The sequence below is a fragment of the Polyodon spathula genome, chromosome 17 (genome assembly GCF_017654505.1).
Source record: "Polyodon spathula isolate WHYD16114869_AA chromosome 17, ASM1765450v1, whole genome shotgun sequence".
Taxonomy (NCBI): domain Eukaryota; kingdom Metazoa; phylum Chordata; class Actinopteri; order Acipenseriformes; family Polyodontidae; genus Polyodon; species Polyodon spathula.
In genome coordinates this window covers 9,380,957-9,407,478 of record NC_054550.1, presented here as the reverse complement: position 1 = coordinate 9,407,478, position 26,522 = coordinate 9,380,957, and the positions used below count along the sequence as shown (strand labels likewise).

At 36.1% G+C, this 26,522-nt stretch overlaps 1 protein-coding gene across 3 annotated transcripts in view; it reads left to right on the top strand.

The window, feature by feature from the left end:
* Positions 1-412: 412 nt before the first annotated feature.
* The window catches only part of LOC121329595 (tyrosine-protein phosphatase non-receptor type 5-like), a 39,057-nt gene continuing 12,947 nt past the window's right edge, over positions 413-26,522 (top strand). Inside the window, exons 1-7 of one of the 3 annotated variants that reach the window (XM_041275260.1) lie at positions 413-571; positions 14,126-14,215; positions 14,698-14,775; positions 23,590-23,793; positions 24,416-24,511; positions 25,325-25,420; positions 25,522-25,760. In XM_041275260.1, the coding sequence (XP_041131194.1) occupies positions 23,626-23,793; positions 24,416-24,511; positions 25,325-25,420; positions 25,522-25,760 (599 nt within the window). In that variant the 5' untranslated portion in view covers positions 413-571; positions 14,126-14,215; positions 14,698-14,775; positions 23,590-23,625. Of the gene's footprint in view, positions 572-14,125; positions 14,216-14,697; positions 14,776-23,589; positions 23,794-24,415; positions 24,536-25,324; positions 25,421-25,521; positions 25,761-26,522 lie in introns of all 3 variants that reach the window. The other 2 variants (XM_041275256.1, XM_041275257.1) reach the window with 2 other exon arrangements.

Sequence of the window (26,522 nt, the reverse complement as noted above, 5' to 3'; positions counted from 1 at the left end):
TGTGTGTGTGTGTGTGAGAGAGAGAGAGAGAGAGAGAGAGAGAAAGAGAGAACGTTGTGTGTATACGTGGGTGGGTGGGGTTTAAAAAGGTTTTCTGTCAATCAAATCAGTGAGCTGAAAAGAAATGAAAAAGAGGGGGGGCAGGAGAGATAGAATGGAGGGGGATGCAGCCCACACAATTTAATCAGAGAGGTGGGCGGTTTGGAGTGCAGACGTGCTCAGGGGCTCAGTGATGATTGGTGATTTCTACTGAGCTATTTCACTCTCCTCTTTTGTTAGTTGCCACGGCTACAAACAGCTACCTACTGTACCTCACTAGCCAGCCAGCACACTAACCCCCGCCCCCTCCCCCCCCCCTCCCCCCCAAAAAAAAAGTCTTCAGAGGAGAAGTCCAGGGAAGGAGAGAGACCTGAGCAGCACTACTGTGCTTGATTGGTACAGTACACCTAGCTAGCTCACTGTTGCCTTCATTTGGTTGAACACATTTTACCTGCTGCTTGCTGTGCTGTGAATATTAATTGTGTTGCATGATCTGATGCTCTCAATTACACTATCTTCACCATGTAGAAAGGTAGGAAACTGATGTGCATGATGTCTCATGGCTTTTAGTGGTATTTTTGTTGTTGAGCTTTTTCAATACAATATACAATATCGCATATATCTTGTTACCCTCTGTAAGAGACATTAATTAACTGAATGGTTTACAAACAGTGTTTGGCAACAATCTTTAAAACAGTCAAGTGTTTTTTCTTTTTTTTTCATAACCATGTTTTATTACCATATATATATATATATAATATATATATATATATATATATATATATATATATATATATATATATATATATATATATATATATATATATATATAAATGTACTGTTAAATATGGACAGAAAATAAACAGATGGAGAATGTTAAGAGCCACTAGTGAAACATACTTCATAGTGTATTCTAAGCATGTATGAGTGATTGTTAAAAAAACCACAGATATGGCAAATCTGAAGTGTACATCAATGTGTTTCTCTATATGGTTTAGCGATAGATGCAAAGAAATTAGCATAGATAGACAATGCATACGGCACACTTTGTTTTTGCTAATAGTCATTGCATACTAACATACAGTAGAAATATATGGATTTTAGTGTGCATTACAAGGTTTTACCTAATAAAAAGAGGTTGAATTAATTATTTTTTTCCCCAGAATGTATTGTACACATGACCAGTCTTATTCTGTTGTTTTTGCTGTTGCTATCACATGCCATTCAATTTGTACTGCTTTGTTGCGTGCAATTATAGCCAATTTCAGCAGAACGCAATAGATACTTAATAAACAAATGTTGCTTAATGAGTAAAAATTCAACAGTTATAACCCAGGGACTGTATTTATTTAAAAAGCCCTAGTAATTGACTGCTTATCGATCACATAGCTGAAAATGTGAGAAACATCCTGGATTAAGGGGCGCTCTTACCTTACAGAATGATTAAAAAACGAGCTCTTGTTTGAAACATGCTTTCGCCATTTCTTGAGCTTAAGTACAGTATTTCATTACTTTATAAACTATCGAATAATCAGGAAACTGAAACCTTTTACTTTCAAGCCTTGAGATTCTGTCCCTTTAGCAAAGCAGTAGAAGCCATAGTTACAAGCATGCTGTATAATTGATTGTGTATGTTTGATTGACACTACTGAACTTGGGAATAACACAGAGACTTTACAAAGCATTCAAAGGATTCATTCACAAGACATTTGTGTTTTTTGACTATGCATTATTCTGGTGATGATTGGAAGCAGTAGTTTTAAGCTGCTCAGTCAGAGCTGGATATTGTGATGGATTTGGTCAATGCTTGTTTATTTCTGTAGAATGTTGAGTTAAAGGATTATTACAGAAGAGGGAAGTTTCTTTTGATATATGTTTTACACTATTTCCATTGAAACAAAGCTGCAAGAAATGCCAAATTAAAAAAAAAAGACTATATTAAATTAAATACAAATGCATTGCTTTGTAACCACACTGTAGTTTCCACAGATCTTATTTAAATTTGCTCTGTGATATATGTGAATCACATAAATTGCTTAATCAATTTTATACAAAAATATAATGACTTGGTGTCTACATTGCCTTCTGTGCACTCAATAAGCAGATCTTGTTGACAGTCCTGCTTGTGTCCCTACAAAGTAATTCCCTTCAAACTGGTATGTCTTTTGTAAAATGCTGAAAAAGACTACATACAACAGTAGCTGAACCGTATGTTTCAAACTTAAATAAATAAATACAAATAGATCATGATAGAAAAGTGCTGTGACATTCCTTTCAACATTTAAACAAATATTATTTTATTCTAAACAAAGGTACTGCATAATTCGCACCATAAAAAATCTCTCTGCAGTCAAATTAACCTGGTGCCCCATCAAATTCGCTATTAGAGAAAGGAGAACAGAGTGCTATTTATTTCACACATCATTTATGCTTTGGTTTTCTTTGCATTTTTTGTACGAATAGATTCTGTTACACTAGTATGAATATGATCATTATTGCCACTGAATGCATTTCAAACACTGTTTGTTTGAATATCCAATGATTAGTTAGAAGAATAAAGACTGAATTAGGCAATCCAGCAATTGTAGGAAATAAAGCATTGTACAACTTGAAATTAGGTTATTTTGTCAAGAGGTTTGTGAAGTGTTTTGTCTACATTGGTTTCAATAATCAAAGTTAGTTTTAATGTATTTATGTTATGGATAAACCCATTTAATGTTAATTTCTTAATGCATAAACACTGTAACGGTACAGATTATTACTTCTGGGAGGGTGAAAAAGAACGAAAGGTATTTCATAATTCGAACTGAGATGAATTCAATTGAGAAATCGCACCAATCAGCTACTGATAAAAAAAAGTATAATAATGCACACAGCTGAACAGGCAATGGAGAATAAGGAAATCAATTACAGATTAAGAGCTTTTGCAAAGTAAGAAAGGACGTACCAAAAACAAACCTTTTATTAGAGCTACTGTTATTCCACCTGTCGCATATAATTGCTGTAGCGTCTCTTCTACTGTATTAAAAATTTAAATAATTAAGTCACCTTTTAAAAGCTGGCTGAAATATGAACTCCTTCTTTCAAATGTTTGAATGCAACAGTTACCAATGAACAGATACTATTTAGATACTATTGCTTCTGAATAGATGCTGTGTTGTTGGTGGCCTGAGCTGCAGTACTAACAATTAGAGCAGCAATCAACAGCCAATTAATAATCGATTATTGGAGGGGTAATAATCGGCAATAATCGAAACATTGTCCCCTAGTAAGGGACAGCAATGTTGAGTTAGAGTGAGATTCAGTGGCACCGCCCAGTCTCCTAGTAAGGGAGAGCAATGTTGAGTTAGAATGAGATTCAGTGGCACCGCCCGGTCTCCTAGCAAGGGACAGCAATGTTGCGTTAGAGTGAGATTCAGTGGCAACGCCCAGTCTCCTAGCAAGGGACAGCAATGTTGCGTTAGAGTGAGATTCAGTGGCACCGCCCGGTCTCCTTGCAAGGGACAGCGATGTTGAGTTACAATGAGATTCAGTGGCAACGCCCGGTCTCCTTGCAAGGGACAGCAATGTTGAGTTAGAATGAGTTTCAGTGTCACCGCCCAGTCTCCTAGCAAGGGACAGCGATGTTGAGTTAGAATGAGATTCAGTGGCAACGCCCGGTCTCCTAGTAAGGGAGAGCAATGTTGAGTTAGAGTGAGATTCAGTGGCACCGCCCGGTCTCCTAGCAAGGGACAGCAATGTTGAGTTAGAGTGAGATTCAGTGGCACCGCCCGGTCTCCTAGCAAGGGACAGCAATGTTGAGTTAGAGTGAGATTCAGTGGCACCGCCCAGTCTCCTAGCAAGGGACAGCGATGTTGAGTTAGAGTGAGATTCAGTGGCACCGCCCAGTCTCCTAGCAAGGGACAGCGATGTTGAGTTAGAGTGAGATTCAGTGGCACCGCCCAGTCTCCTAGCAAGGGACAGCAATGTTGAGTTACAATGAGATTCAGTGGCAACGCCCGGTCTCCTAGTAAAGGAGAGCAATGTTGAGTTAGAATGAGATTCAGTGGCACCGCCCGGTCTCCTAGTAAGGGAGAGCAATGTTGAGTTACGTTGAGTCATCACACAATCAATCTTAACTCCCCCAACTCAAGCAGTAATAGGCACAATTCACAGAGATTTAGACAATATGTATTTTTCCTTATGTTGTCAAAACTGGGACTGTTCACTCAAAACTACAATATATTGTTTGTAAATATAACAGAAAACATGGATTACTATTATAATTGTTTTGTTTTCTAATGGCTCATTTAGTGATCCCTTTAGGACTGTTGTTTTGAATGCTTCATTTAGTGTAGTGTTGCCTTAAACAACATAGAGAATATGTTAGCAGTCTTGGACTAGGCATGAAAAACAAGAAACAATGCTAAAGTTGGACCTTTTATTGGACCAGCATACACAAGCTTTTCAGAGATTATTGTTACAAATCTTTGCAAAACTGTTAGTGCTCATTCAATTTAAATGCACTTGTGTATCTATCTCTATACACTGTTGATGCATGCACTTAGCTCTTCACATACTATAAAATATAAATGATTTAAATCTACAGTTGTATTATTACCGGTGTTGTATTTAAATCTCTTCACCACCCTTTCTCATTTATCAGTCAAATTATTTGACTCTTCCCATAGAATGTTAAATATAGACCAAATATTGCAAAATGTGTTAGTGGCTTATTACATTGCAATGTAATATAGTAGTTTCCAAGAATAACACTGTATACATTTCCCAGCTTCATTCATAATGCATTCTTTTCCCAATCTTGGCAAATTGTCATTTCTGGATTATTTTTTTAATTCAGTGAATTTGGATTAAATAGTGATTATTTTGTATTCTTTTCTGGTAATCTGTCTGGAGAAAGTTGATGTAACCGATTGCATTTATTTATTTTTATTGTACCAGCTAGACTAGTTGCTTATAGTTAACGACAGTATAGAAATTAGGTGATATTACATTCATAGGTGAATAGGTGAAATTACATTCATGGCCTGGATATGCCACCATAAATTGGGTATAATTTAAAAGGTTGTGCATTTCTCTTAAAAATAAAATAGATTGCAGAGTCACAACAGGGATTTATTTGCATGGTATGCCAGGAAATAGACCACCCTTCCCCCCACGCGCGAATGCCCGTTTGTGCCGCTGTGCAGTATATTTTATTTTGAAGAGAAATGCCCATTTTAAATTATGCCCAACTTGTCTTACATGAATAAAGTAAATATTTATTTGTAATAATAATACAAAGAGTTGAAGTAGTGATTAAACACAAATGTGCATTATAGTGTTAACCAGTGACGCATGACTCATAAATACAATTTGCATATTTATGTGGCAACGCAGACATGCTGTTCTAGGTTCGGGGTCTTCTTCTACTTCTTATTTTCGTTTCTGTCAAAACTTTCAAGTGCTTCTAGTCCTACCGCTTTGATGCTATCGACGTTAAAATAAAAATCTATTGTGGAGACCCTCTGACTTCACGTTGTCACTTGTGACTGACGACACAATTTCCATCACCTGATTTGCTTTCAGATACAGTTATTCGCCTATTTACTCAACATGAAATGCTGTACATTGCCATCAAAAATATAACGAGTAAGCTCGTTTGAATCTCACAATCGAATGGGTTACATTCTTTTAGTTTGCGTTTAATCTCTATCCCCTTGATGACACAGAGACGCCTTCATGTTCTTAAAATATTCAGCAAGACATTATGTTTCTATTCAGAAACATGGGTGTAAAATACATATACATTGCATGGTTTGCCTTATACAGTATAAATAAGTATAAAGAAGCATTACTCCCAAAACCCTTATCTTTGTATACATTGGGGTTAGAATGTATTTCGACTTCTCCATTTATGTATTTATTTATTTATTTATTTGTATTAGAACAATATGCAACATACATTATATTGTATTACATGTATTGTATTGCAAAATGATACTGTAATGCATTTAGAAGAATTAAACAGCAGTTGTGAAACAGCTTTTTAAAAAAACGTCACACACTCAGTCCATAACTGTCGGGATAACTCAAAACACACCCCAGTTTAAAGAGGGAAACACTAGACAGACAAATTAAAAAACAGTGCATTGCAATGAAAAACAAACTTTCCTCCTACACTCTGAAGTATGTGTCTGCTTGTACAGAACTGCTCTGAAACAATACTACAGTATAGTTTATTTAATAGCAGCTATTCCACAATGTAGTCTTTATTGAGCTCTTCTGAGATGCAGACAAAGATAATTATGACGAAAGAATGAATAATATTTCTTTCCTTATCATCTTTTATTAGTGATGGAATAAGCCTTTGAATACATTAGAATTCAATATATATTTGAGAATATGACTCTACGTAATTACATGAAAAAGCCACTCACTTACTGTGAAGTGCTACCCAATATTTCTGCTAGTATTTCTTTTTCTTCTTAATGGACATAAGTATATGTTATATAATCTCCATAGGCCCCTATCACCTTAAGAAGAAAGGGAGGTCTTCAGATTTCATTTTTCTGCTTTTGACGCCGGAGGTGGCTTGATCTCCGGAGAGCTCCCCTGTGTTGAAGTCATCATAACAATCACTTTTTGAACTGAAGAGAGCTGTGTTTCATGTGGCAAGTCTTCAAAATACTGTAAGGAAGAGCCCTCAGACTCAGACAGGAACCTGCATACAGTCATACAGTAGGCATGTTCATAATCAGGTCTAAAGTTACCCCTTGAACGGTTATAAAGAATATATAGATATATAGGGCATATTCTTTGGCCAAACTCAAAATATAGAATTTATTTTACGAGTAAAGAAATTCCAATATTTTCAGTTGGGCCATGGCATGCTAGTTTTGTATCTGTTTGATTTGTTTTGATAGTACAATGTAGTATTAAAGGTCTAAGTGTGCACTACACTCTAGAAGAAGACAAGGAACTGGGAACTTGGCAAACCAGCAGCTTCAGTGCCGTCTCTTTCAATAACGGTGTGATGGAGAGAGACTGTGTTATTTTTTAGATTGCAGGAGCAACAGCGTTTTAGAGGAAAATTATATGAACTCAATTTCGGAGCAACAGAACCCAAAACAACTCAAAATGATTACCAACAGCATCATGTAGTACACTAATGTAAAAAAAGCAATTCAAATGCTATTTGAAAGCACTTGCTGTTTAGGATTTCTGAAGCTTACACAGTATGTAAAACACAGATCAGGAAACACGAGTGCTGTGTTGTATTTATGCAAAGATATTTCTCAGCATTTACTTAAAAAAAAAAAAAGTCAAGTTTGGATTTAATTGCTCGCTCCATGATTATTCTACTGTGACATCATGCTAAATTGATAATATATTTCTGACGTCACCAACCTAATATATTTATTAAATAACAGGGAAAAAAAAACCTGCAGCCAAAGATCCAGAGAGGAATATGCTTCTTAGGTTTCACTGGAACCCTTCTTGCTTGGACAATGAATCATCTGAGATCTGACAGAAGCTGTCAGTCATTAGAAATGTGTACTGGGCTACAGAGTCTGCTAGCTATTGACTGATAATATGAGACTGATCCCCAGAATAGCAGCTCAGGGCAGAAAGAAAACCAGAAATCAAACTCAACAGATCCTCAGATGGCTTTCCAGGTAATAATGCCAATTCAAGGCCTAGCTTTTGCTAGCATACTGGATATACTCTGAGAGGTGGGGTATATGAAGAACTGTCTGGGATGGCATTGACTGACAGAATCATAGAATGTACCAATTATGAAGATCTCAAATGGTGTGGTCTGTATCACTCATATGATCTGAGATTATAGCAGACTTAATGATACACACACACACACACATATATATATATGTATATGTGTGTGTGTGTGTGTGTGTGTGTGTGTGTGTGTGTGTGTGTGTGTGTGTGTGTGTTATTTGGGGGTTTTAAATCCAGCTGTCTATCATGTTTCCAGCCCTCTGTTAGAATTAATAATGTACATGTTGCTTTGGGCATTAAACCTAGTGCCTGTCTGTTTCAACCATTAGAAGTAAGTATAAAGCTCAACTCCAATATAATAAAAGCATACTGTACAACCTGGATTAAATAAATTGTTGTCTGCATGATACAAACACAGCCAGAACAAAAGTTATATCTGTAATACAGGCTTTGCAGTGAAGCCTTGGAGAACTGATTCTACATTTACTATTTCAGCTTAGGGTTTTGACAAGACTGGATGACTTGGTATGATATTTATTGATATTTATTGACTACTGTATAGCTAGAGTTCCATATAATAATGTACCTGTTTAAAGGAAATGGAGGACAGACGATTGAGTGCTTTTAAGCCAGGAAGCCTCTATCTGGACCTTCAGTCCTGGCTCAAACAACAGAGGCTATAGAGAACAGGACTGGAACACACTCTAAAAATAAACAGCAAACTTGGCTTTGGAAATCTCTAGTGGGTTGCATTTGAAGCTGTCTGTGTCCCGTCATTAGTATCCCCCATTGGGGATGCAGGCCGGCCTACATACAGTATGTCACAGCTCCATTCTAACACATATCTAGAAACCAGCTGGTCTAATTGTATTGAGACTTGCTGAGGACATTCTTTACCCACAGTATTGATAGTATCAGAATATGGGGGTTAATAGAGGCTGTCTGTCTATCTGTCAGAGAATCACTTGACCTGTTGTCTTGCTTAGAAGTCCTTTAGAAGAAGTTGAGTGTATAATAACCTGGGGTTGTATTGATGCTGCCTGTCTATCCAATCAACCCTCTATATGTCATACTTTTCTCATGTATCTTGTGGGGCAGCCTTTTAACAGCCAGTTTAAATCTTTTTTAATTCAAGCTATTGAATTGCCTATTGAATGCAAGCCCAGTGTATAGCAGAAGAGTGCAAAGTGCTCATGATGCTTGTTCAAGATCCACACAAAGGCTGTTTTTCATTTCTGGGGAGTGTTGACACCGGAAAGTCTCCTATCAATACGTAGATAACAAACACTGAGAGCAGGTAGGGACCAGCACGAGGATACCTAATACTGAGGCCACTTTATTAGAAAACACAGGAAAATAATAATAAAGTGACCACTCCCAGATAAATTGCAGACCGCCTACAGATTCATAACTGAATTTACAAATGTGCTATTGCAGAATTTAACGGGTTTAACTCATATTAAACAAAAAAATAAAATAATCATGTATTTGTCTACTGTATTTGTACTAGCTTTGTGGCTAGCAGGGAATTCATAGTTATTATGTGAACAGGTGCCCGTTCTTCATCGACACAGAGAAGAATAGTCTTTTTCATCAGGAGGCTGAATTGTTTTATATTGTGTGGGGTGAAACAGAAAAAAACTAAAAAAAAAAAAAAAAAAACAGCATTTTTAGAGATGTGCCATTGACATGTCTAGTTTTATTCTGAAGGTCTGTGCTAGAGAAAATGAAAAACTGCCCTGAAAAAAAAAAATATTTCCATGGCTGCATGCTGGCAAGGCAGGTGTAGGTTTGGTGAAAAGTTAGTTTAATTAATACAGCACTGCCCACATCAGTGTTTTCAACAGAGGATCAACCATTTTAAATGTCAATGACTTTTGTATAAGCCAGGATTTTATTATTATTATTATTATTATTATTATTATTATTATTATTATTATTATTATTATTATTATTGTTGTTGTTGTTGTTGTTGCTGTTAGAGGTTAATAATATTTATATTTCCTTACCAGTCATTGAAATATGGCGTCTAATTGAGGACTGAATTCTCCTGATTGTCTCCTTTCATCATTCATTATGAAAAGCAAATGGTTGTATTGTGCTTAATTCAGATACCTGTTTTAGATGAAATGCGAATCCTGAAGCTATTTATATTTTAATGGTTAAAGTCCAAGTTGATACTTAATTTTCATATTTTATTTAATTTCTTACTAGTATAAATATCCAGCTCTGTGAGTTGTGTATAATTCTCTATTTTTGCCTAGGTCATTTTCTCCCGTAATTATACTGATATAACAAGCACCCTTTAATACATTGTGGTGTGCTATACACAGGATATGGGTTATATACATGGTGTGTGGCATCTTTGAATGCAGTTTACATGTGTATCAAGTCAAGGGGATTTACAAGGGGGTGCACATTATCAAGGAATTTTGTGTGAACCTGCTCAGTTATGTATGCAATACAGGGAGTGGATGTTATATTAGGTCAATTACGGTAAATACAGTGTACAAAACAGTTTTCATTTTGTTATCATGTTGTTGCATTGTTATTTTATAACCATAAGTGTTGCTGTGTTATTACAGTGCAGTACAGGGTAGTAATATTTAGCAACATCCTTGGCTGATTTCATGGTTGCCGTGGAGCTACACAATTAACTAGACATGGGGTCCATTAAAAGGACTACCAGCAATACTACAGTGTTCCATAATGCAGGCAATATCATCTATGTTGACTATCTGCACGACACATTAAAATTATCTAAATTAATTCCTGTTAGCTTAAGACAATATTAACAATTATGCCTATGATACCTCACGGGACACCTGGTATATATATAACGATAATAATTTTGGTGATCATGAAGCCAGCTCACTTCCTGGTGTTTAGTGGCTGACATTAGAACTTTTTAAGAGAGGTGTTATTCAATATAATAAAGCATTTAGCTGCCTCCATATTTAGAAACATTGTGCATTTGAAGACTTACTGGTACTGGTAACACTAACATGTCAACAAACACACATTGGGTCAAATGATAAAGGCATCAGTTGAATCGCTTATCCATTTGACTAACATGAATAGTTTCCCACCAGAGTTTATGTTCTAAGCATGGATTGAAGCTCACGCCAGCCCTGCACCCAGTCCTCAATTTCAGAACTACCTTCAATTAAGTAGGGCTTCTATTTTTTGGTTTTATGAATTGTATTTTTCGATATTTATATTTAGCTATTTTGGGGTTTTATGTAAATCTTATTTTTTCGGGGGTTTCGTTTTTGATATACTGTATGAAATTAGTGTTTTCAGTTACTTTCCAAAATGCAAAACTTTTTTGTTTTTCGGGGGAGGGGGGGGGGGGGGGGGTGGAGGGTGGGGGTTGTGTCAAAATATGTATAGTAGTAACTCGACAGTACTTGTACACTTAAGTTGTACCTTCCTTCCTTTGCTGTCTTCCACAACAAAATCCCTTTGTTCACGAGTACATTGTTCTGGGGTTTTTGTGTGTAGGCATTTTGTACATTTTGCCACAATTTTGTTTTAAATCCTCAGTATCTTAACTGTAATATAGTGTTAAATCCCGCTTACAAGCCTCCATCCTGATTGTAATCTCATTTTAAATCTGGCAAGCGGAGTCTCCAATAGAAATGTAGGAATGTGCTGTTACTCAGTAGTTGGGGGCGGGTTTAAAGTATTTAAAGTATACAAATCTGGAAGGCGGGACATTGCCCAGCAGCACTAGGAAATGTATTTATTATTTATGTAGTAGGTTTTATTTTTTTAATGGGAAAAGTCAACTTGAATAGATGAACCATTTCACACAGTTTTTCCGGTGTTTATTGGCTATCCGCTGATTTCATTTTTTTGTACCGGGGTGTTTTATCGGTTAAAGCCGAAAATCAGAAGCCCTACTTATAAAGTAGGTCCCTGCGAGTGATTTCAAGGGCTGAGCAAAAATTGTGAAATTAGACCAATTTTTACAATATTCTTAAGAAATAAAAATAAGTTCATAATTATTTGTATTTCATTGTGAACAGGCTGGCTGTACAGTGACGTCAGGCCAGAAAGGAGTACACAGACCCACAGGCAGCACTGGCGGGTGAAACTGGGACTCTGCAGTGCTCAGTGTGTTTATTGTAAAATAAAAAGTTTAAATAGCCAAAAACACTTTGTAAAAAAAAAACGGCGCGTTGGCCAAAACAGATAGACAAACACAACAAACAGACACTAACAAACTGGGCACGAACACAAAACAAGTACAGTGCTGGTGCTTCCAGCACTCATAGCAGTCATTTTCTGTACCTATTTATTTCTCACTCTCTCGCCCGTTCTTTCACTTGCATTTATATAAACTGTTGTACCAGGATTCAGTTTAATTATTCACTTGAATCCCAATACGTGAACTAATTTGTGCAATCCCCGTGCTTAAATACAACTATGTATTTTAAATCACTCGTGCTACACGGACCCATTTACATCCCGTGCACCAATACCTATATACCAACATTAACACATACACAACATATAACACAAAATACACACAGGGGCAGAACACACTGCCATATTCATACAAAAATGAATTTAAAAAAATCACATTAACAAAACTTTACAGCTCTGATATATGCCTGGGTGTAATGTAGCCAGGAGTTTAATGTTAATAAATGGTTCCTACCTTAAAGCTGCATGAACTAATCCTAGTCGTAAACCTACAGACTTAGGTGTGACTTATTAATGCTGTAATAAATTTTCAATCTTCAGCTCATTTAAAAAATATATCTATTTTTTTGAGAAGATCTGTAACGCTTCAGGACGGTGCCAGGCAAGTTTCAAACCCTGGTTCTAACAATTGAAATTGTCAGTTGTATCCCTTTTGTTTTTTTCAGAAAACAAAATACCTACATTCATAATACTGTCTATTCATAAAATGAAACAGCATTGCCATACTTCTGTTGCTTAATTCAATGCACAGTACAAGAGTAATTTTATTTTTTAATGGTCTGTTTTCTCCTCCATTCTGTACCTGTGTCGTTTCTAGAGACACATTCACAAACCTGCCAGCATTGCTTTATTGCTATACTTTGCTGTTCTAACCCCTCTTGTTTTGTGTTTCCATGGTTACTGTCTTGTGCACGTCATCACTTCAGCAGCCTCCTCACAGCTCCATGTCTATTGTTTTAAAAAGACAAGGAGAGCATTTGAAGACCCCTCTTCAGATGTTTCTGTCAAATTATGCGCATATAAATATCACAACACTGTTATATGCCGTTAAAACCACAATAATGCAGTTACAAAATATAGACAATTCTTAGTTTTCTGTGCAGAATAATTCAAACAATTTGTATATATAGAAAAATAAATGTTATCATGATAAGAAGTAAAACAGGTAATCAATAACACGGGTAATAAAAAAAATGTTAGTAAGAAAGTAATGACAAACACATTATTTTACATTTATATATATATATATATATATATATATATATATATATATATATATATATATATATATATATATATATATATATCAGTTATTGTCACATTCAACCCTAATAAGCAACCCTTTTTTTGCTGATATTTGTATGTTCATGATGAGTGCATATTATGTTTATTATGTTTGGGGTTTAACATGAAAAAATGTGCAATGCACCATAAACCAATGTTTACTTCCAACAAATTCTTATATGTTCTTATAATGTATTTCATGAGCAGTTTCAATATATTTAATGGAATAAAATCATAAGTGAGAAGCATACTGTTTTCAGTAAGCTACTGCAATTCCTTACTGGTTTCCATTTAATGGAGGAAACCCCTTGTAGTGATTCTGGCTGGAAGAGATCAATAGTGTTATATGCAAATTAGTTTATTTGTTAAATTTGAGGTTGAGCAGTACATAATAATAATAATAATAATAATAATAATAATAATAATAATAATAATAATAATAATAATAATAATAATTCCAAGTACTTTTTGTTTAGGTCATGGTATTGGAGTTTGAATTGCAGAAATGTTTGACCAAATATCAGTAATTATTATTCACTGTATTTTTTTCTTTTTAAGTTATGTGCAACAGGCCATCAAAGCACCACCTGATAAACATTATCGTTGTAAATGGCAAGCTAAAAATAAGTGCATGTTGGATTAAAGCACTTTTTTCATCAGCAGAGTTCTCACTTTAAAACTATTTCACAAGAGTGTCACAATGAATTATGGACATAAACAGTATGTCAGTCAGTTTTGACATTACGATGCTTAAAAGCTCAATTAAACAGACTACAAACTAAAAATGCAGCTGTGAAACTTGAATTATGCTCGTTTTAAGAACCTTGAAAGATAAAGGGCTCTGTTTTAGTGATTGGTATCTTTTTTCCAGGATTCTTCACTAGAAGTCATGTTCCAAGACACAATCAATAGGACCCAAGCCTGCCATGTGACTAAGTACTCTCCATCCTCTCTCTGAATGGTAAATATCTTCTTCATTCAGCTCAATGGTGGTCAGAAATAAAGGATGCAAGTACAGTTTACAAAAGTTGTAGAATCTGAACCTTCTTTCTGTAGGCGTTTCTGTTGTGCTTTTTCAAGCATTACCAAACCTTGATACATTTAGAAAATACTTACCTTTCGGGGTCTCTTGTACCGCTTCTTTTTCAATAACAGTATTTACATGTATTATTCATATACCCTGAGTCATGAATGAAAGCAAACACAATGAACTCTACTGCATGCATCCATCATGGTTGTAAGAAGAGAATCCTTCATTGGTTTATATTTCATTATATTTCATGATATGTCAGTGATAAGTAACAGGCACATCAAGTTTGCAAGGAGTTGCTGTTTTTGTTAATGTTAATGTTTTTATAATAACAAGGGAGGCAAAAGTACACTAGATACATTCTCTAGTTATAACTGTGATATGACAAATCTTTTGGTCTTTCCTTTTTTAAGGTATTGGATTTTAATTAACCAGTGGAACCCTTTGTGACATCTTACTGCAGGATAACCCAAGGAAATTGAAGAGAGATGGTGATATATAATCTGGAATATACAAGTAGATTGATGATGTACTATTTATATACATATATATATATATATATATATATATATATATATATATATATATATATATAGATAGATAGATAGATAGATAGAGATATATAGATAGATTATATATATATGATATATATATATATATATATATATATATATATATATATATTATATATATATATATATATATATATATATAATATATATATATATATATATATACACTATATATATATACACTATACACTATATATATATATATATATATATATATATATATATATATATATATATATATATATATATATATACACACGCACACAGTACTGTGCAAAAGTTTTAGGCAGGTGTGAAAAAATGCTGTAAAGTAAGAATGCTTTCAAAAATAGACATGTTAATAGATTATATTTATCAATTAACTAAATGCAAGTGAGTGAACAGAAGAAAAATCTAAATCAAATCCATATTTGGTGTGACCACCCTTTGCCTTCAAAACTGTTGTGGTCAGGTGTATGATTAAACAATTATACCAAATAGGTGCTAATCATCATCAATTCAATCAAGGTAGTTATACTGCATCAGCAAGGTCTCTCCCAGGCAGAAATTTCAAGGCAGACAGTGGTTTCCAGATGTGCTGTCCAAGCTCTTTTGAAGAAGCACAAAGAAACGGGCAATGTTGAGGACCGTAGACGTAGTGGTCGACCAAGGAAACTTACTGCAGCAGATGAAAGACACATCATGCTTACTTCCCTTCGCAATCGGAAGATGTCCAGCAATGCTATCAGCTCAGAATTGCCAGAAAACAGTGGGACCCTGGTACACCCATCTACTGTCTGGAGAAGCCTGGTCAGAAGTGGCTTTCATGGAAGACTTTGCACGAAAACACAGGAACTGGGGTGCAGAAAAATGGCAGCAGGTACTCTGGACTGATGAGTCAAAATTTGAAATATTTGTCTGTAGTAGAAGGCAGTTTGTTCGCCGAAGGGCTGGAGAGTGGTACACAAATGAATGTCTGCAGGCAACAGTGAAGCATGGTGGAGGTTCCTTGCAAGTTTGGGGCTGCATTTCTGCAAATGGAGTTGGGGATTTGGTCAGAATTAATGCCAGAATTAATTATCCATCATGCAATACCATCAGGGAGGCATCTGATTGGCCCCAAATTTATTCTGCATCATGACAATGACCCCAAACATACAGCAAAAGTCGTTAAGAACTATCTTCAGCGTAAAGAAGAACAAGGAGTCCTGGAAGTGATGGTATGGCCCCCACATAGCCCTGATCTCAACATCATCGAGTCTGTCTGGGATGACATGAAGAGAGAGAAGCAACTGAGGCTGCCTAAATCCACAGAAGAACTGTGGTTAGTTCTCCAAGATGTTTGGGCCAACCTACCTGCTGAGTTCCTTCTATGTCTATTTTTAAAAGCATTCTTACTTTACAACATTTTTTCACACCTGCCTAAAACTTTTGCACAGTACTAGATATATATATATATATATATAGTAGAAGAGTAGGGGGAGGAAAGGTGTAGTCCTGGAGGTTAATGGGACTACATCTCGCAGAATACCATGGGAGTAAGCCAGGATAAATTAAACCTGGCTCTAATTTAATTAGCAGGAAGGTATAAAGAGCAAGTCTGAAATGTTTGTAGGCTGTCTATGTTAAGGATAAGGCCTGGGGAGAGACCTGTGTTCAGACCTTGAAATGTATTTAATACTTATGTGTGTAAGTGTTGGTGTTTGGTTACTGGTAAATAGCTTAGCTAGAATTTGAAAATGTTTATCCAAGCTCTCCTTGCTGGAGTTAGGCTTTTGTTTTGTGGATAAATAAATATACAGGCACTGCCCTATTGAAAACGTGACAACGAATACCCCATATTTATAGAAACCGTCCAAGGTTCCTTATATATATATATATAGATATATATATATATATATTATATCTATATATATATATATATATATATATATATATATATTATATATAATAATTATTAAGTATTTCATTGACAAGACAGTATTCTATATGGGTAGTGTAAACACACTTTTCTTGGACTAAATCCCAATTCAGAACCTGTACATTACCTTTTAAATTCACAAAACCAATCTGAAAAAACCTACAAGCAAGAGATATTTTCAAAACACGACAGAGAAAGACACTGCTTTTCTACAAAAATCTGTGTCTGTTTATTTGTCTGGCTCTAATTAGAAAGCCCTAGGCTACACTATAGCGAGAAGGGAAGGGCCATCCACAAGGACAAAAAAAGAGGGTCTGAATAGGGCTTGTGATTGAAAAGTGGCGAGAGCTAATTATGTGTGGGCGTAATGAAAGCTAATCTTCCCCTGCCTCTGCCTACAGAGGGCTCACCACCCTCGTCCCGGGAGTCAGAATTTGACATTGGATTTGAATTTCATCAGCAACAAAAAAAAAAAAGAAAAAACAAAATAGAGAAGCATGTTGGAGAAGTTGCTATCCTGAATGGAGATCTCGCCCCAGCACCATTTCACAGAGACGGGGATGAATCATATTCATTAATACACTGGGTAGAATGAGTTACACACCCCATGTTTTACAAGCACAAGGCTTGTGTTTGGCTGTCGACAGTGGCTCGAGGCGGTGGCTCCAGAGGGAGGTGTTGTGAAGAGGCCCACAATGACAAACTGATCTTTTTTTGCTACTCCTTTGCGGAAATATCAGCATTCAACTGAAATAGTGACTGAATGTTGCCATAGCACAGGATAATTAATACAGTTTGGTTGTTTGGGGTGACAGCACTTGAGGGATTAACCATTTAATCTCAGAATGTTTGTTGTTGTTCTGTACTTGGAATGCATTCCCAATGTTCCTGTAGAATCAAATTGATTTCTGTGGTGAAGAGTCTTTCACTGGCTCAGGTTCCCTCAGTTAGCCTTCATCACCACTATTGGAGAGAGCTTGCTGTTGCCACAGCAACCAATGCTTTCTTAGGAGCACTGGAGAGAAGCTTGATTGAACCTGATTCAAGCAGGTGAGAATGAAGCTTGATTGAACCTGGTTCAAACACGGGAGAATGAAGCTTTATTGAACCTGGTTCAATCACGGGAGAATGAAGCTTGATTGAACCTGATTCAAGCAGGTTAGAATGAAGCTTGATTGAACCTGGTTCAATCACGGGAGAATGAAGGTTGATTGAACCTGGTTCAATTGAAGCTTGATTGAACCTGGTTCAAGCAGGGGAGAATGAAGCTTGATTGAACCTGGTTCAATCACGGGAGAATGAAGCTTGATTGAACCTGGTTCAAGCAGGGGAGAATGAAGCTTGATTGAACCTGGTTCAAGCACGGGAGAATGAAGCTTGATTGAACCTGGTTCAAGCAGGTTAGAATGAAGCTTGATTGAACCTGGTTCAAGCAGGGGAGAATGAAGCTTGATTGAACCTGGTTCAATCACGGGAGAATGAAGCTTGATTGAACCTGGTTCAATCACGGGAGAATGAAGCTTGATTGAACCTGGTTCAATCACGGGAGAATGAAGCTTGATTGAACCTGGTTCAATCACGGGAGAATGAAGCTTGACTGAACCTGGTTCAATCACGGGAGAATGAAGCTTGATTGAACCTGGTTCAAGCAGGGGAGAATGAAGCTTGATTGAACCTGGTTCAAGCACGGGAAAATGAAACTTGATTGAACCTGGTTCAATTGAAGCTTGATTGAACCTGGTTCAATCAGGGGAGAATGAAGCTTGATCGAACCTGGTTCAATCACGGGAGAATGAAGCTTGATTGAACCTGGTTCAAGCAGGGGAGAATGAAGCTTGATTGAACCTGGTTCAAGCAGGCATTGAACCTGGAGAATGAAGCTTGATTGAACCTGGTTCAAGGTTCAATCACGGGAGAATGAAGCTTGATTGAACCTGGTTCAAGCACTGGAGAGAATCTTGATTGAACCTGGTTCAAGCAGGTGAGAAAGAAGCTTGATTGAACCTGGTTCAAGCAGGTTAGAATGAAGCTTGATTGAACCTGGTTCAAGCAGGGGAGAATGAAGCTTGATTGAACCTGGTTCAATCACGGGAGAATGAAGCTTGATTGAACCTGGTTCAAGCAGGTTAGAATGAAACTTGATTGAACCTGGTTCAATCATGGGAGAATGAAGGTTGATTGAACCTGGTTCAAGCAGGGGAGAATGAAGCTTGATTGAACCTGGTTCAAGCACTGAAGAGAAGCTTGATTGAACCTGGTTCAAGCAATGGTGAGTCTCTTAAGGAGGGAAATGTCATGGAATGCTGGTAATTATAGGCAAAGAGAAACTTATCAAACTGCACGTGTCTTCTTTCAGGCAAATATGTAAATAAATAAAGAAAAATAATAAAGCACAGACCCTCTGCACTGTTATTAACCTTCATCAACTCCATCAGGGTTTAAAAACACCCCAGCACTTAAAATTATGCTGCCATGAGTCAGACACTGATTCAGTGTGATTATTTCCCACCCACCACTCCACGATTTCATAGAAATAAAATAGTATTTATACAGTGGGAAGCCTTTGGATTTGTACTCTATATGTAGTGTAGCAGAGACTCCGAACACAGTCAGTATTTCTTTAAAGCTGCATTTACTTGCACATTGAAAGTTATTTTAATTTCACCACATTGAAAAAACAAACATCTGTGTCATTTGAAATTGTCCCCAACTTAATTGTAATTACAATGCAATTGCACAGATGGTTACATAGTAATTACATTGTAAACATACAGCTACCTGTGTACATTTAGACTAACAACTAACAATGTTTATATTTTATGTTTATATTTTAAGCATGTTGCTGCATTGTAACAACACTACCATGTGTGTAATTACAGTGCTACTGCAGCAGAGGCATTTAATGTAAAAAGTTACCCAAAAATCCATAATTATAATAATTGACAGATATTGTACTGTGCTAGCAATGGTAGTATTTCATTTACCAAAAATATACAAATATACTACAGTGATGGAGCAAACCCTCCTTTATAACAGCTGGGCTCCCCTGGGTTAAACAAAGGATAATGATGTGGAGGTATGAAAGAGGGCTGCCCACTTCAGTGTATAGCTTGGCTGGCTACCAGAGGTCAAAGGCTTGCCATCTAAAACATCATGAACCAGCACTCTGTTGATCGTAAGAAGAGAGGAACACACACACACACACACACACACACACACACACACACACACACACACACACACACACACACACAGGACAAATGAAACAGGATACTGCCCTCATCTGTGTCATTGAAAGTAAGCCTTTGTCCAACAGCATCACTGAAGGATTATTAGGTACATGTACTGACGTTTCTTCAGTGGGGATCACCTTTGTGTTTAGGGATATCCTCACAGACCACTACCGCCATGGAACTAAACACAAATTAAGCAGAAGTCTAGCATGATAGCAGAAACAATGTCAGAACTAGCCCAGCATTCCACCACATGAAAAAAATAGGGGCGTTCTCCGAACTTGTGGAGAAAAAAGCACACCCATTGAGAAAGACAAAAACCTTTGCCAAAGAATGTTCTATGTGTTACTACAGAAGGGCTAACTGGTCAGATAAGAAACACATAACTGACTGTGAAGAATGATCGCTGCCCCTCTTACTGTAATTAGTTGGTAAGATCCTTTTCCTTGTGCCTTGCTTTGTATTGATTGGTGGTTACTTGGGGGTGAGAAGTGGGAGTTCCCTGAATCAAAATGTGCCGTGATGAGTCAGTGGGAGAGTGCAGGCTGTCACACCGGGGGAGGGAGAGACTGCTATTACTCTAGATAAGCTTTTAGAAATTACTCATAGACAGATATAGATTTTGATGTATTACCCTTCACAGATGAGTGAGTAGCAATGATTTCAAATCAATTTCCTTGCTTCATATCATGCCCTGCTGGTGATGCATATGCTCGTTAGGGGATTTAGTGGAAGTGGGTGTATGTCCATATGTCCGAACGTGTGTCACACTTTCAAATTTCAAATCAATCTTGTTAATTTTAACAACTTTATCCTTGTCCCCGAATTACAGAGTTTCTCTGGTCTATGAAACTATTCAATCAAACTTTCAGACATGGGAGTACATAAATACCTACTAACTACACCTCTGGAAAGGTTTGATTAAAATTAGCCACAGAACAAGAAAATGCAACCACTCCTCAGCTTATTTTATTATTACAGAAGAAACAGTTCAGCTTACTGATATGTAGGGCAATACTTGGTCAGCACCTTTGAAAAGGAGCTTACATCTGATTGGTTGCTGCCTGTTTTAGCTTCTTATAATTTGATATTACTACAAGCTTCTTATTGACTATCATACATTCATAAAACGTATGTGCGAGGTTTTCAAAGATAAGTTCCAGTCCTATTAATTTGCCATTTGAAAGAATTTGATTAGTTACAATTTTAGCTGTGACAGGATAGCACACATTTATTAAACACAAAAACAAACAGGAACAAACAAAACACGGCACAAGGGCCAAAATAAATGGTTTAAACAAAAGAACAACAGACTTGTAGGCTTGGTCTTGCAAAACAATACACAAATCACAGCACAAACACTCACCCCCAAACTCCTCCAACAAACAATTTTGCTTCCTTTTATACACGTGGCCACTCTCCAATTAACAATCAATTACATAATTGGTGAATGGCCACACCTGTGATTGCTGGAAGGCACAAATTTAACCCTATCCCTGCCAACCTTACATTCCCCCCACACTATATACACCTGCAGGGCTTATTACCTGCCACATTAACGTTGAACTAAACAATGAAAGAAGAAGCTGTGAGATGTTTATTAAGCACAGGCATCCCCACATAGTTTCTATGGGCAATAAAAGTCTCTGAAGCTAAGCCCCAATTCTGCTGTTGTCAGATGGATGCTTTCTAGATGCATTGTTGTATGTAGTAGTAATTTCCATAGACAGTAAGGCTTTACTCAAACGTATGAAGAATCTGTAACATATATATTTTTTTGCAACTAAAAGATAATAATCCATATTTAAGTTTTCTTTATTGTTTGGTAACATTGTAATATGGGTTCTCTATTACTCCAGGGGCCGGTTTTTCAAACCTTGTAATCTGGTTAACAGTGATCTGGATTTTGTAATCCTATATGTTGTGATTGAAATTACTTAAAAAAAAAAAAAAAAAAAAAACGCAAATTTCGTAATTGTGATTATTAGTAATAGCAGTGAAAAACCGGATCAAAACGACCCAGATGTAAGTAATCTCGACCACAAAATATAGGATTGCAAAAAAAAAAAAAAAAAAACAGCCCCAGGAGATTGCATTTTAAATCTCATCTTTTCAAAAGAAGTTTAGAATTTGTACCCTCTGGAAAAATCCCTGAAAATCCTTTACTGAAAATGTTTTACTAACCATTCTTACTGAGACCTGAATGAACCTGCTTGCAGAGGGAGGGGAGGGCAATCATTGGAACAGTAAGGTTCTCATGGCGTTCAAAACTGGGTTCAGAAACTCAGGAAGGGGAAAAACTCAGGAAGTCAAAGCAAGAAAAGAGACTGGATAACAACAATAACAAAAAGCAAAACATTAACAATGTCGTTATGCTAATGAGAGACAATAAATGTACACCTTTAAATTGACAATGGCATTGTGAAAAATAGTGAGAGATTAACCATGCTGTGTTTTGTTGAAAGGGAAAGGAGATAATGAAAGTCCTCCCACACTTGTTTTTGAATGACAGGAAGGTGGGCAGTTATTAGCGCAAACGAAAGTCTTTGACAGTGATGCCCTGATCAGCACAGGCTAATGAGAAGGATTAAGAGCTCCCTGGCAGCTAAAAAAGAAAGAAAATTAAAAAATAAATATGAACAAATCTAAATGGTTAATTTTGCCACTTGAGATGTGCAAAATGACAAATTTCCAAAGTAACAGCAGACACCATACTTTCATTAAGGGTAGCTGGTTCAATTAGCAACAATGGAATATCGAAGACGTAATGATCGGCAATAATCAATTCATTGAGAGCACGTCATTATTCCAAAACAAGAAGCAAAACAAAACTACTCTTCAAATATGTGCCCATTATTATACATAGTAATTTAATATATGCATTGAGAACTAATGTAACTATTCATTATATTAGTAAAGAGTCTATTTCAACACATTGTAGACATTTTGTGATAGTATATTAAAAAGCCAGGCAAAACAATGTTTTCAAACAAGTATAGATGAATGTCAAGTTAAAGTGCCAGTATCGTATCCAAAAAAATGTATTATTATTATTATTATTATTATTATTATTATTATAATAATAATAATAATAATAATAATAATAATAATAATAATAATAATAATAATTTAGAGATCCATTTTGAAAATGCAGGTCTGACGTCTGTGTCAGATTAATTGAAACGATAGGCAGTCCCTTCAAAGCACAGCTCGTTTCGAGTTTTAAGTCAAAATAGTGGCTGCAGACTTCCGAGCTCGAGACGACCAAATTCTTTAATATATATATATATATATATATATATATATATATATATATATAATATATATATATATATATACATATGACCGACTTTGTACATAGGAGTATCTTCACTTGGCAGTCAACTCCATTGTTGTATCACTTTCATTATGTTACAGATGCAGTATATTGAATATTTTGTTTCCATAAGGAAAAACATGGGATAATAATATTTTAATAGATTAATATATTTTTTTTAAAGTTAGGGGCAAGGGGATTACAGGGTCATCCACACTGATCATCCACTCCTTCCTGTCTGTGCTGTTTCTGACAGACTGTTTCCTTTTGCTTGGTGACGGCAGGTCTTTCCCAGTAAGCGGTGGTGACCGAGGAGCACGATGACGGGCCTCCCAGCCCAGACTGACACACAGGAGGAGCTGGCACGAGGACCACAGCAACCCCAGAGTTCCCAGCAGGATGGGCGGGGCCAGTGGTGGGACCAGCTCAGAAAGACCTTGCTGACAGTGGGCTACAGTGTCAGCTTCTGTCTGGTCTCACAAATACTGGTAGACCTTTTACTTATAGATTACAGTTCATACAAAAAATACCATATTAAGTTTTCAACTTGTGTATTATACAATTATATTAAAATGTATTTAAAAGAAGTCCACATTGCAAGCATGCGATATAAATGCTAAATAATATAAATGTACAACAAATAGCAGTGCTTGTACAGTACTACCATCTATCAACTAAAACTATACACTGCTGAGCAACAGTTTTAGACATTTTTCTACTTTGATGCATTATGAACATCAACAATTTACTCAAAGCCTCCACTTGTGTTTTCTATTATTATAACAACATTGACTTGCATAAGAATGAAAAATATTGAGTAAAACAGCTCACATCACTCAATTTTCAAGGTGTGGTATCCGAAGCAGAATCAACAAGTACTGAGAAACATCATCTGTAATTGACAAACCCATGACTGGAAGACCCAAAAAGCTGTCTAACAAGGATGAGCAATACTTGAAGATAATGCTCTTAAGGAATAGAAAGAAGACAAGTGTCTTCTAAGACTTTTGTACAGCAGTGTATAGTGGATAGTATTTTTATCTTTAACATACCTCTTTTACCATAGTTCGAACCACTGTTATTAATATGTCTATGCAATAATTTCATTAGGGTGTGTGGATGTTGTACATGTGCAATGGCCACGGAGCATTCTCGGCAGCACACAAAGTCTTGGATCTTCTGCAGTACCTGGTCTCACCAGCAGAGGTACATTCTTTAGGGCAGGAGGAGGTGAGTGTGTGTGTGTGTTTATACAAAAGCAAAACCACATGAAACAGATATCAAGAATTTTTTAACCAAGAATCATATTCCACAGAAAGATAGGAAAGATTAAAAATGATTATTTAAAGAGTAATACAGTTTAAATGACGTTCTCAAACTTTTTTTTCACCGCCCCCTCTGCCATTTTATGATGTTTGCAATAATTCTGAGTCATTCTCGTCAATTCAATATAATATATATATATATATATATATATATATATATATATATATAATATATATAGCTATATAGATATATACTATCTATCTATCGATAGATATTATGCAAGAAAAGAAAAGTAATTGATAAACTGAATGCTCATTATTTTAATAATTAGCTACAATGTTTTGGCTTCAGATAGCATGGTAGAAATAGCTATGTAGATGCTGATGTTGTTTAAGTTTGAAAGTTGCACAGTGGCTTACAGATTAATGCTGTAATGACACTGTGATATAGACAGTTCTGAGGTGGATTTACATTTTGTTTTAGTTTTTTTTTTACTTTTTAAAATTGTCTATATTTACGTGCTGTGGCCAGAGTCCAGGAACTGTTCTAACTGACCGCAATAGATATGTAACACTGACTAGAACAAAAATAGCTGATGACGACATTAATGAAAACATCATTGAAAGATAATGGTACAGTTAAAACAACTGAAGCTGCTTTGACTTTATCTAATATTACCTTGACAAAGACTGCAACCTGACATGAATTGTCTGTTTTAGTATCACCTGTGTTTTTCCTGTGTTGTTTTTATAGAACTCCCCACACTTACAGAAGGAACTGTGGAAAATGGAGAGCTTGAGCCCTCTGCTGGCCACAGTTTTTCTAGGTGTAGTGATCATCGGCATTGGGGTAGGTACATCAGCCAATCTGCTTTTTTTTTTTTTTTTTCAGGGCAAAACTTTTTTTTCTTTCTCATGTGTTGTAACCAAGCTTGTTGTACATTTCCACAGATTCTATACTGCTTAAAAACACTTTCTCCCAGCCCTGCGCATCCTTATCCTGAAGACAGGCGTCAGTCTATGAGCCGTCAGCCTTCCTTCACCTACTCGGAGTGGACTGACGTCAAGCAGGATCATTTCTTCGACATGGACCCAGTGCCAGAGACACCTGTGTTTGACTACTGCATGGACATGAAGCCTGAGGCTGACCCAGTCACACTCACTGTCCAACCAGTGGGGCTCCAAGAAAGGTCAGCATAGCATGAGGCCTGGCTCCTCCCACAGGGCCACATTTACTGCTCTGCAAACGCCAACGCACACTGTAAACCAATCCCACTAATAACTCATCCTCTGGTTTCTAGTAGTTATATAATTCTCTGGTTCAATAGGAAAGCATAATTTGTCAACAGAAAGCAAATCTACAGCAGCCAAATACACTTGCTATGGAATTTTTTTTAGAATTATGTTTTTATTTCTTGTAAAAGGATGAACAACAGTTTTATTGCATTTTTTGCAAAAAATAACAGGATTTTAAGCAGGGTTCTAACTTAATGAGATTTTTTCCCTGGTTATAAAACTGACCCATTTACAATTTACAAGGTTATTTTAGTAACATTTTAAATACACATTTTCATCCCGTTTCTACTCCAGCAGTTTCTTATAGATATTAATTGCACATGATTTGGCTATTATTATTATTATTATTATTATTATTTATATTATTATTATTATTATTATTATTATTATTATTGTAATAGTAGTAGTGTTCATCCATAGCTACACAAATAAAACCCTCAATTGTAGAATATGTAGTCATACTAAAATAAACATATAAGATTATTTAATAAATGTTTCTACCAGAAATATTTCTCAATGTCTTCAATGTATTAACATTTTTAACATTCTTTGCAACACATTTACAGAGGCTTTATTGTCTGTTTGTAATGGATTCATAAAGTGTTACCCCCCCCCCCAAAAAAAAGACTAAAACTAAGTTAATTTAGGGGCTCTGT